This window comes from Phalacrocorax carbo, chromosome 3 (assembly GCF_963921805.1).
Source record: "Phalacrocorax carbo chromosome 3, bPhaCar2.1, whole genome shotgun sequence".
In the NCBI taxonomy this organism is placed as follows: Eukaryota; Metazoa; Chordata; class Aves; order Suliformes; family Phalacrocoracidae; genus Phalacrocorax; species Phalacrocorax carbo.
In genome coordinates, this window is record NC_087515.1 from 54,379,101 (window position 1) to 54,391,638 (window position 12,538).

General features: G+C 42.1%; 1 protein-coding gene across 6 annotated transcripts in view; it reads right to left on the reverse strand.

The window, feature by feature from the left end:
- Positions 1-5,407, reverse strand: part of MAP3K4 (mitogen-activated protein kinase kinase kinase 4) — a 74,999-nt gene extending 69,592 nt beyond the window's left edge. For 3 of the 6 annotated variants that reach the window (XM_064446950.1, XM_064446947.1, XM_064446946.1), the window contains exon 1: positions 4,981-5,404. In XM_064446950.1, coding sequence (XP_064303020.1) covers positions 4,981-5,048 — 68 coding nt within the window. In that variant the 5' untranslated portion in view covers positions 5,049-5,404. Of the gene's footprint in view, positions 1-4,980 lie in introns of all 6 variants that reach the window. The other 3 variants (XM_064446949.1, XM_064446948.1, XM_064446951.1) reach the window with 2 other exon arrangements.
- Positions 5,408-12,538: the final 7,131 nt, after the last annotated feature.

A 12,538-nucleotide genomic window follows, 5' to 3' on the forward strand; every position in this document is an offset into this window, starting at 1 on the left:
GTTACACACCCAAAAAATAAAGTATATTTAATTAAGAACTACTTATGAAAAATCTATAGTAACAAATCTGGATGTATTTTCAGGAAAATTTAACCCACACCAGGAGAAGTTACATGCTACTGGGAAAAGAGATACGATGACAGAAAGTGTTAGACTGCTGGGCTCAACTACAAATACATCATATATAACAGTGACAACTTGAGAAACACAGACCTAGGATAAAAGATAATAAGATCTGTAACAGCCATTCTTCCCCCACTCTCACATGCACGAACTTTAGCCTTCTGGCAGAAAGCTCCATTTCTAGATAAGAAAAAGCTACCAACTGGTTTTGATCCCAAAGAATCAGTTCATCTTTTAGATGAAGTCAAAGTCTACTAGAACCTAAAGGTGAAGCATTAAAAGTTGAATATGTTTTTAGTGGAAGCTGGTGCCTACACACTGGATGCTAGACTACTGGACGTGTAGAAAACCCAGATAATGCAACAGAGTTGCAGCACTCTGCACTATTTGGAGCATCCCAGATGCGCAGTGGACATGCCCGTGGAGAGTTCTACAGTGCAGTTGAGAACTAACAGAAGCATACATAACTGTGGCTTTGTTAATACTTCCTGGAAGGATGTAAAGGTTTTTACCATTTTAGCTATGAAACAAACACTGCTCTCAGAGAAGCCATCGGCACACATAAGCTGATGGCAGAATAAATCATAAATGTATGACACATTAGAAAGCAACACACAACGGTCAATGCCATTAAATGTTAGCAGGACACATAAGGAATAGCACAAATTTATTCCTCCTACCCCGTGACAGTAGGAGACATTGATCAGGGCAATAAAGTTATATCCCATCTTGTCTGGATCCAGAACAAACCTGTCCAAGGTTCATGGCAAGCTGATGTGATCTTACATACAGGGCTCTTGGACTGGACACGGGTGACATTTGACAACTCAGCAACACTCAAACTCAGGTGTTCAGAGCAAACATTCCCGTTTGGCTTTATGTTTGCAGTTAGTCAAGGATGAGCACGGGACAATTATCAGCTCTTTAAATGAATAAACTTCAAAGTTATTTTTTTAAATTCAAAAATTTACTTAATAGATTACAAGCTAAACATAGCATCAATGCAGTTAACACTCAAGAGCAGAAGAAAACTTAAGGAAAGTAATAGCCTTGCAAACATAAACAGCATATACAGGAGCAAATCCAACAACACGGCTGAAGAAACAAGAGCTGAGATCCCCTTATCTTCCTGTGCTGACAGAGGTCAACATGTTACTTGACTAGCAGTGAGTAGTATAAAAAAACCTTGTCTTCTCAAGCCATTTCAGATGCAGTTTAAGAGAATGATTTGTATATAATTTAAGAAATGTGGTTGTCATGGGAGCCAAATCTTTATAAGCCTCTGAAAATCCCAATCCACTCCCTAAAATAAAAATTACTGCATATCCCTTATCCTTCCCTCTAAATTCAGCAGGTCTGTTTTTCATCACAGCAGTTTGCATTCCACAAGGGCCAATATCACTAGCTTACATAATAGTAAAACCAACCTTGACACAGACAGCACTAATTAACAGACATAAAAACAACTCAAGCAGTCACACAAGGCAGACTAATCCTTGCTGCTACAAATGCCAAAGACATCTCAACTAGCACTTCGTGTGTGTCTGTGCGTAGGTGGAGCAATCAGTCATTCATCCCAATCTTGCACATGTAAACAAGAAAATGCAATACATGAAGCATAGAGATTACATCTTACCTCATTTAAACACATGACAAAAACAACAACAACAACAAAAACGGATGGTAAAACTCTATCCACTTAAATTGTTTTTTCTGCTGAAGTTAGGATCCTAAGTTGATAAAATAATTTCAAACTCTTTCACTGCGGATACACCATCAGTCATACAGATATTTTGGCAAACAGAAAAATAGGTTGAGCACAATTCATGACATGACCTCAGGCTTCCCCCAGACAACAGATGCTGCAGACTGACAGCCCAATTCATTGTCATCGTAGAGCCAACAAATCCCATAGACAGACCACTGAAAAATTCCCCAGCACAGAGGAAGCCTCCACATTATTCACAATTCTGTCCCACTTTATTCACAGCCTTGCTCCTTCCTTTACCCTTTGCACTGGATGTATGCCAGGAGAAAAGAGGGCTGCGAGCAATCAAGGCACAAGTTAGAGTAGCCCGATGGCTCTTCATGCCTTGGCAGTGCCACCAAAATTGGCATCCCAACAAAGGGAACGCTTAAGGCCTAATTTTATTCTGCAGTGGATTTTGTGCCAGAAAATGCTTTGGAAAGCCTAAAATTTGTCTCAGAAAATTTAAAGCCTATAGGCACCAAACATGTATCTGTTTTGATTATGGTTCTAAATTATCTAGGTGGAAGCTTCTTTCCTTGAAATCCTTCTGTTTGATTTGTTACAAGAATTGATACTAAAATGTGATTTCTTCCCGAAACTTTTTAGTAGCATCTCTTCATTTGTCCATTACCATTGCAGGCTGTCCAATGTACAAGTGCAATCCTACCTCAGAATCAACAACTGCTCACAAGCTCCCCGAGTATGTTTTTGGTTTAGAGCTCCACCCCTCTCTCCCCACTCCGAAGTGTATGTTTCAAGAAGGAAAGAAAGGCCTGGGAAAAACAGTTTGCTTTTGGAGAGGGATTCTCAGTCAGATGCTTTGGAATAAGGACTGTATAATTCAAAAAAGCCATTACTATATTGTGTGCTTGCCTTAGATTTACAACGTATACCACTGCGTTTATATACTGACAAGAAACAGAACCCTTACACAAAAACAGATTTCCAGCACATAAGGTAGTCTCACAACAGTACATCACTAACTTTCTTTTTTTAAACAAATGTAGGTGCATTGCTAATGAGAATGACTGAGTACTCTCCAAGAGAATTAAATTTAACTTCAAAAAAGTGCATTTTACCAATGTCCTTCAGTGCCAGCCAAGAACTCTTTATCATAAGAACACATTTATACCCTACAAACAAGATTAAAAGCTACCTGCTATCAAATGGATTTCGAATTCTCAAGCCTGCACACAGTCCCACTGATTTCAACAAGATTCTGACCTCACAGCTGCAAAACTAAACACCTAATAACTCCAAGATTTAAATCAACTTTAATCATGTTGAAAAACCTTCAAATACTTTACTCTTGTATTACTTTTAAGAAAAAGCAAGTATTATGTTAAGCCAGAGAAGTAGTTCTGTTCTAAAGCAGATGTGAAGTTGATACACAAAGCACACAGAGAAGTGAATCACAGTGGAATACATGCATTACCTGACACAAATTAAGGCTACCTAATTGTTTAGAGACATCTCCTTCCCACGCACCAGCTCACTCTGAAATAACTAATTCAATTTTCATTTGCTGGGTAAAGTTGCCACCACACTATCCACACCCACATCCGACTCATATAAACTGTCTTTTAATAAGCAGAATCCAGCAGAGGTCAGAAATGGCCCTAGACAGGAAATGCCTGGGTGTTTTCCATTCAGGGACTGCAGATTACTCTTCTACACGAAGACAGCCTAGGTCTAGGGTCATGCTGTTGTACAACTTAATTTTAAACCTTTTTGCTTAACCTGCACTATTACTCTTTGAAGATAAAAAGGGACTTGGGAGCTTACAAATTCACGTGCCCTCTTGGCATTCGTATTTCATAATATTTCTGTTAAATCTTATTAACTGTTATACACCTTCTGGTTTTGAAATCCTCATGATGTAAGAAAAACAAATCATTAAAATACATTGATGAAAACTCAAACCAGACACTGTTCAACTCCACAGCCTCGATCCAAACTGGAGTGCATCACCACTCCCCTTTTATTATATCAGTACAAAACAGTAGCTTGCAATATCCAAGAATGATCTCAGGAATGTGACAGCATGAAGTTTTTTTTGCACAGCACATCTGGAATACAATGCTCCTGACTACTCCCTTACAGCACTAATTGATCACACAAGCATTTTAAAAAACGTTTCCTGAATGCCTCCTAGTGAGAAGTGAAGGACATTAACAGGATGTTACTTTAAAAGGAAATATAATTGCCAGGGAATTAATAACTTGGACTTAAGTAACACTTCTATAGCCAGTTGGAAATACTAAACCATGAAGTAATTTGCACCTCCATCTCTCAGCAGGGCACAGATGGAGACTTGCAAAAAGCCGATGCGCAGGTCAGCACCTTTAGGAGGTAACAGCAGTGCAAAACGCTTGAGGCATCACAGCGCTAGACCTCTTTGCAGAATTTAAAAAAAAAAAACAAACAAACTGTATCTTCTGACAGGTACCGATGGCAAGGTTGCCAGGAGCGATACTCCACGATCCTGCTGTTTTATCGGCGCGCCAGAGACACCCCAACTGCCAGGACTGAATCAGGGCCCCTACAAAGACGAGACACCCCTGCAGAGGGGCCGGGGTTTATCCCTGCGGTTCACAGGTCGCGCTCCGTGAGCCCCGCGGGGGGCTCCCGCGGCTCCTCCCCCTCCCCTCTGCGCCCGTCTTAACCACCGCCGCAAGTTTCTCTCCGGGAGCTGGCCCTGCGAGCCCCCAGCAGCACCCGCTTGCTCCTGCTGCTGCTCAACTGGCGGGGGGAAGGAAACGATTTGTTTTTAATTGCGAAGCGCCCACAAAACGCTGCCTTACCCACCGCAGCCAGTAGAGATTTCTTATCGAAGCACTTTCTCACTCGGTGGGCGCTTTACAGGAGCGCTGAAGCAGCACCAGCAGCAGCACTACCCGGAGCTTTTGCACGACGAAGGGACCGGGCGGGGGGGAATGTTAAAATGCTAAAATGTTAAAAGCGCAGCCCCGGCAAGGAATCGCTCCTTCCTGCCGCCGCGCCCGGGGGCGGGGGCGGCGGCCCCGGACCCCCACCACAATCTGGCAGCGGGCGGCCCGCGACGCTCCCTGCGCCCAGCTCCCTATTTAGCAGCACCGAGTACTGACCTCCCCGGCGGCGGCGGCGGCGGCTCCTCCATGGCGGCGGCAGAGACCAGCGCGGCGACGTCCCTCATGCATGCACCGAGGCCGGCATGGCGGCCGATCGCGGTGCGCGGCCCGGCCCGCTGCTGCGGCGCCGGGGGTGCAGCGAGGAGGAGGAGATGGAGCGGGGGGAGGGGGGGGTGTCTCTAACCAGCTGCAGGAACCCGGCCGCGCAGAGCCGCCTGCGCGGCCGCCATCTTGAAGACAGGCTCGGCGGGCAGGGAAGCCGGGAGCATCGCTACGGCGCGCGAGGAGGGACCGGCCGAGCCAGGGGCGCTCGCTCCGCCGCACCCGGGCGGGCGGGGAGCGGCCGCGGGCGTGGGCTGCCGCCGCCGCGGGGACGGCCGCCCCTCACGCAGGCGGTGGGGACCGGGCGCCCTGGGGAGCTCCGGCGTTCGCCTCCCGGGAGGCGGGGGGGGAGGGTGTTTCCCCAGGAGGGCCCGCGTTTATTCCGGCGGAGGCGCGGCGGGAGCTGCCGCCCCGGCAGCTGGCGCCTGGCTCCCTCCCCACCCGTGACAGGGCTGCTAACCGTTGTCGGCTGCCGCGCACGGCGGGTGCCGGGAGTCTCAAAGCCGGCGAGTTCCCACAAGCTTAGCGGCCAGGGAGAGAAGAAAAATCTGATTACCGAGAGGAAGATGGTTTTTACCTCAGCAGGTACCAGCTTGCTTGCGCGATGGCCAACGCGTGCTGAGGCTGGAGCTACCACAGCCCTCCCCAAAGAGTTCAGAGGCGTGAAAGGCCCTCAAGGTCCCCTCGTGGGGGTACATGGAAGAACGAGCAGGGGTGCTCATAGCTTTGCAGAAAAAAAACCAAACCCGGCATCATTTATTCTGCTGCTTACGGAGCACCTTGTTTCATTTTATAAACCTGTTCATTCTAAAGCCTCCAGCAGCACTGGTTATCAGTCCTGAACAGAGAACTGGAGCCCCGTTATCCATTTAGAAATACAGGGAGGGAAAAAATGTAATTTCCTGAACTATAGCTTGGCTAGAATAACAAGGTTAACGCCCTTCAAAGGCAGAAAAGTGCCACGAGTTATTTAATTGTTAGAACTGATAAGACAGAGCCTCGTATTTTGTTCTATAGGACCGGAAACTGAGCAGCAAACCCTGGCATCAGCAATGAATACACATCAAACAGTATATGTTATTTCTGAAGACTGGAATTCCTTCATTAAATTAACAGTGCAAGAAATTTACACTGATTTCTAGTCTGATACTAAAGTTCAGTTGTAAAGTCACTGTTTATGGTATAAAGTTGTCCATGTATCTATCCAAGTTTAAGAGAAGTTTCTACAAATTTATTTTAACAGGCCCTTTGAAATAAGAGATTTTTTTTTTAAGCTGAAATGCAGAAGTTACTTCTACTACACGTTTATCATCTTAATAAATAAGTGCATTAAAACGTGGGACCAGATTAATAACATTATGCAGGAAGCCAGTTCCCCATTTTCTACAGGTCAGAGAAAATATGTGGATCATCATCACCCTGATGGTCATGACATTTAAACATCAAGACATTTAGCATTTATGTGCAGAATTATTGCTTAAGATTACCTCATACAATGGAAAAAAGCAGTATCGAGCATATTAATGATTTTTGGTCAAATGCTTGAACCCAAAACCAATAAAGCAGTTCTAAAGGTAGGTACACACAATACATTCCTCCTAATCTGTCATTGTGAACAAAACCTAGAAATTATAGATGAAGAAAGTCACCATTATAAATTCTGAAGTGCTAACCGAATAAATTACTTGTCATCTCCATAAAAACATAAATTCTCTAAAGCAAAGCTGCTTATTTCACAGTATGCGCTTTTAGTATGACTGCAAATAACAAAGGGCCGATGTCGTTGATTAAATAATTGCATAGCAATGGCTTTTAGCATTCTTTTCAGCTGTGTTATGGATCATCGTCTGACACCATCTTTTGAGCTATTTGCAGGGCAGAGAAGTCTTTATGTTTAGCAATCACAGCAAAATTTTTCTGCTTCTTCAATCAAAGCAATCAGTGTAGTGATATGTTAGAAGCACAGAGTTTTCATTAACTAGGGAAAAAAAAAAACACCGGATACTGCCTTTTGCCACTGACGTGATGGCATGATGGTGTGGATGCGCAGACATCCCAGGGGCCCTCGGCAAAGGTGGAAATGGGGGCTGCCCACTGCCACTACTTTCTGTAAATATTAAGATGATTTACTGAAGCAAATTGGGGTTCACTGTAGCCTCTCTAACAAGGAGGTCCAGAATAATCTTCCCTGCATGCCTCTTCGCCTTTCCCTTTAGGGCAGCCCAGCGTGTTGGGTTGCATCACATTCATGTAGTATACCATGGAGAATGTGCTAAAACGGCAGATAACTGGCCAAACAAAGCAAGGCCGTAAGTTTGATACAATGGCACTTCTTTGTCTGCAGTAGGCCATAATGAGCAACATAGCTCCTGGCATCAAGGAGAAAATTGTAAGAGGAAAGGTTTATGAATGGCTTACAGAGAACTTGGAAAGAAAGAAAGAAAAAGAATTTGGAAAGAAAGAAAAAGCAGGAGTATATGGAGCTGATAGTACAGGAAAGAGCAGATGACATAAGACTGTCACAGCCTATATAGAGATAATATTTAGCAAAGACAAAATTTAAAGAAGTTAGAGGTCTATACAAAACTTAATATGCACAAAATTCTTTTAATTGTTTTTGTCCTTTTTCTAAGGAATGTCTTTTTTTTTCAAAGACTCCCTGACCGCCAGTTTGTGAGTGTAAACATACCAACAGTGCACAAGTGCATGGAAATTGATAAATGAAATTGTTCATTCTAGTTCCACTACTGGAACAGAAAAAGGCACAAAATTAAAACAGACATCACAATAAATGATGTCTTAATCTGTCAGGAAAAAAATAAGTTAAAATATTAGTAATATTAATGGTATTTATTGCCTGATGTGGCAAAATCATGACCCCAAAATTCTAGGTTTAAAAAAAAGAAAACATGCAACTGTCAAATTAGACAAACTTTTTCCAGTTTAAATTCTGTTTTCTGAAGTTTTAGGATTAATTTTCTTCCTTTTCTCAGCAAACGTGTAGGTTCATATTTTTAGCAGATACTGCAATTGCTTAGGAATTGCTTTTTATTCCAGCAGTATACCTTTTATTACACCAGGAGTCCTAGAACTTGCAATAAAAATTTAAGAGATGGCAATAGCATCCTAGTAACAAAAATAGGTCTTCCAAAAAGCTTTTTTTTTAAATCTCTACTGCAGCTACCGTTTAAATTTCTACCTGTTCCTGAGGCATAGATTCTGTTATTCCTTTCTCCTCATTTCATCACAAGTATCAGATGGGATTGTACGTGCAGCTGTGCTTTTGTCATTTGTGACTTCTACAGCTCTTTTTTGTATACAAAAAATATTAATGAAGAAAAAGAAAGATTGGGTCCGTGTAGGTAATTAAATATGTTATAAGAATATCTTTCAAAATTTTTCTCCCAGTACCTGTCACAAGGCCAAACTTTTATTTTACTTTATGAATGTTACGCAGAATAAGGCACAACTTCTCTTTTTTTTAACCAGTCATAGTAATCAGATGGTTCTTCACTGTCAACTGCATACAAAGATTAATTTCTCAAAAACAGGCTTGTAGATTTAGTTTTTCCTTCCAATAAGTTATATATTTTAATTCCACTAAAAGCTGTTTGAAAGTAAAAGCAAAGTTAATTAGACATAGTCCCACTTTCAGCAGTTGACCCTGGAAAGCAGCCTCTTAGGTATAGTTATTGTAAATCTAGTTAAACATGCTGAAGATAGAGTTTTCATTTTTTTCTTGGTCACAGATGAGAAATGCTCTTCTGCAATGCAATGAAGAATAAAACATGAACAATACCAGCATTTAATACCTAGAAGATAATCTGGCACCATTTATTTGTTATGCAGATATTGCAGCTAGCTGCTCCAGAGTCAAAATAAAACACCAAGACATATTTCTACCTGGAAATATGCAGATTCTTCCATCTACAGTTTTGTTGCTTTCACAGAAGATCAGGTTGGGGTTATTTTTGAAAGAAACCGAACTCGGTTTTCAGTGTCGTATAACTTGAGCTTTGCTGCAATTGATTTGAAGTGTGGACCTCTGAAAGAAATTAAGGAGCCACGCTGTATATACCCCTGTTCAATCATCCGCTACCACTGTGATTCATTCACTTCAGAAGCTCGCATGATAGCTGCCAAAGCTTGTTCAGCAGCATGGTTTAACACCCATGCTATAATAGGAGCCAGCTAGCTTGACGGAGGTAGAGTATTTCTGTCTAAACGCTGTCATCTCACATGCTGCATGTCAGATCACACAGGGCTTGATATCATTAACTCATCACTATTAAAGGAGTATTTGTCGGTAAGAGTATCATGAGGTCAGAAGCATTCCTGTGATTATTGCCTTATCATTTCAACTGGGTATTTTTTTTTTTTTTTTGGTACTTCCTGTCCTAAAAAGCAACTGCCTGTAACGCTGCCTCTGCCCTTACTGAAATGGCATGACCCACATAAGAGAAGTGTAAACCTCAGGAAAGTAGTATGCTTTTACTGTGTAAAGCTGGTCTTTGGGCGTAGCGTCTATAAAGCCAGGCATAGCTAAAACCGCTGGCTGGCATTCAAAGGTGCCTGGACACTCGACATAGAAATGATTGTCCATAGATATAAAGAGACTGAAAATGTTTCTGAGTCTACACATGTATTGTAACAGTCTGGCTACAGTAGCTTATGTCTCTTCAAGAACTGTCTTTGGACCCATGAAAATAAGCTACACTGAATGTAGTGCTACTTGAACTTGATTATCAACAACAGAGTAAGCTTGTTTAAAGCTAGCTTTGCTCCTGCTAAATCACACTGTAATTCTTTCCCCAATTGTATTAACAGACATACACAGTGACCAGCTGTGGGGCATTTATAAACAAGACCAAGATCATTGCAGAATTTGTTTGCATTTGTGTTCAATATAGTAATTTCATGTTCTAAGAAGCTCCACTGAAGAACTGGGGCCCATCCTCTGAAACCATGTTTGTAGACCCAGAGCATATCCATCTGTTTTTTGTGTGTGCCTGACAGCATAATTTAGTGCATCATTGCATATAACTCTCCACATTTTCAAGCATCTTGCAAGTTTGAACACTTGCTTGTATTAAAAGTTTTAAAGTGATGCTATTTATTTTCATCAGCCCAGAAAGCAAATAAAACCGTTCCAGACTGTATCTTTTAAAGTAACTGGTTGTATATCTGAGATTCTTTCTATATCCGCCTTATGGCAGCTGCATTATCCCAGCAGAAAACAGCTGTGAGATCTATATCAAACTTCCCTGCCTAGGGATATCTTCTACAGCTCCTGTCCATCTCCCCTCCTTCCAACAGCTCTTTCTATAAATTGAGAGTACTCACAGAAAAGCAACGGAGACGACATATTCCTTTACCCCAGCAGTTCCTGGCTGTTGCATCAGCTGTATGGAGTTATAAGCAGCCATGAGAACATTTTAGTCTTCATTTAAAGTTAATGCCTGCAAACGTTTATATACACAGCAGTTCACTTATGTAATAGGCGTGCTGAAATCAATGGGACAACCTTGGGAGCACAGTCACTCTCATATATAAATGTTTATAGGATCCATTTCCTCCTTCTGCTCTGAATCATCTGGAATAACTTAGCACCCACAGCTTCGCAAGGTGAGTTTCATGGTGTAACCCTGTTGATGGCTCTGTTCTGGTGAACAGCAATAGGAACTAAGATATTCTCCACTTGTCACGATGCCCCCCTAACCTGAGGATAGCAAGATCAGTAGTAACTCATTCTACAACTCCCAGTTGTCTCCAGTTCTGCAGTGTTTCAGGTTTTATCTTACACCTTCATTTCTGTCCACTTCATTACTTAAAAAAAAGCTGTTACCTCATTGAGAACATAACTATTTTCATCCTTCTAAATAATTACACAGTTCATACAGTATATAATACTCTAAAGAGGTAATCGCCTGCCATTTGACATTATTTCAATGCATTCAGAGATTTTTATTCTCATTTGAGTCTTATTGGCCCCTAACATTATTTCTATGATATTTTTGCATTTCCTCTTCTTCACAGGTACCGATGCTTATTTTAAGACACATCCATGCTAGGAAACGTAGCACACAGCACTTGAAATAACTGTTGAATGATGTGAGCTAATCTGCTTTCCTGGCAGCAGCAGTCTCTCCAGCTACAGCCAGCTGAGGAATCCAATTTATGACCCTTGTGTTAGGGAGCTGAGATCCGTGTGACATTCTCTGCTGAGCAGCTACAGAACAGGTAGCCTCCATGCATTTAGCACCTCTGTGAAGCAGTTCAGAAGGAATCATGGATGTTAGTTATGAATTAGTTAATCTATAGGATTTTAAAGAGTCTTTTTTTCCCTATCCATTTTGTACAATGGAGTTCACACATTCTTTTGCAAAGAATCAGAGCACCACAGATCTGCAGGTATCACACAGCATTTGGCTGTCCTACTTAGTACCTTCCACTGAGATGTCCAGGTGCCTTACAAATAGAATGAGATAGTGCATTGGTGGAGAACGGGATGACCTTGTTGAAGCTGAGGATCTGCCATTGCCCCATTCCTCCTCTCTTACAGGCTGAATGCTCTGGCATGATTGAGCCCGATTTCTGCTGTATATCTATAGATGGTCTGAAGTCTGGGAGAGAAATTTTCTTCACCCTTAATGCCAGCAGAGACACCAGCCAGTTAGCCCTGCTACTTAGCCTAGACATTAAGACACTCACATAAAATACACTGAACTCAGTTAAAGGACTGCAGCTTTCTAACGATGCATGGATGTTGCGGCATACAGAGCTAGGAATAAAAATTGTTATCTGCAGATTCAGCACCCAGTTCAACAAGGCAAGCACGCATAATTCTTCCAGTAGTACTGGAGAAGGGCTGCTGACTAGAGCTTGCTTGTTCACCTGTCGGAAGCATTCAGTGTGGGTCAGTTACAAAACTTTATCTCATGTTGCATAACTGTAACCTGCCTGAGATGAGATCACAGAATTATTTATCTTCTAACTAACCCTTTAGATGGACATTTGAGCTATAGCCCATCTGTCTGAGGTGGTCTCTCATGGTCTTCATTAGGCATAGATGGCTACTCACAGAATGTGAAGATACGTATTCTATAAGCTATGGCAGATGACTATAACACATACTATATTTCTAAAGGGACAGTTAAGGTTAATATAAAATAGGTCTGCTATTCTTATCTGGATTTAAAATTTCAAGAATAACACTTCAGTTAAAATTTTTGCATTAAAATATTATATTTACACATTTATAAGACACCTCCAAATGACAGGTGAGTTCTGGGCTCCCCAGTACAAAAGAGACACGGACATACTGGAGTGAGTCCAGCAAAGGACCACAAAGATAATGAAGGGTGCGGAGCATCTGAGATCTGAGGAGAGGCTGAGAGGGCTGGGACTGGTCAGCCTGGAGAAGAGAAGGCTCAGGAAGGATCTTACCAATGTG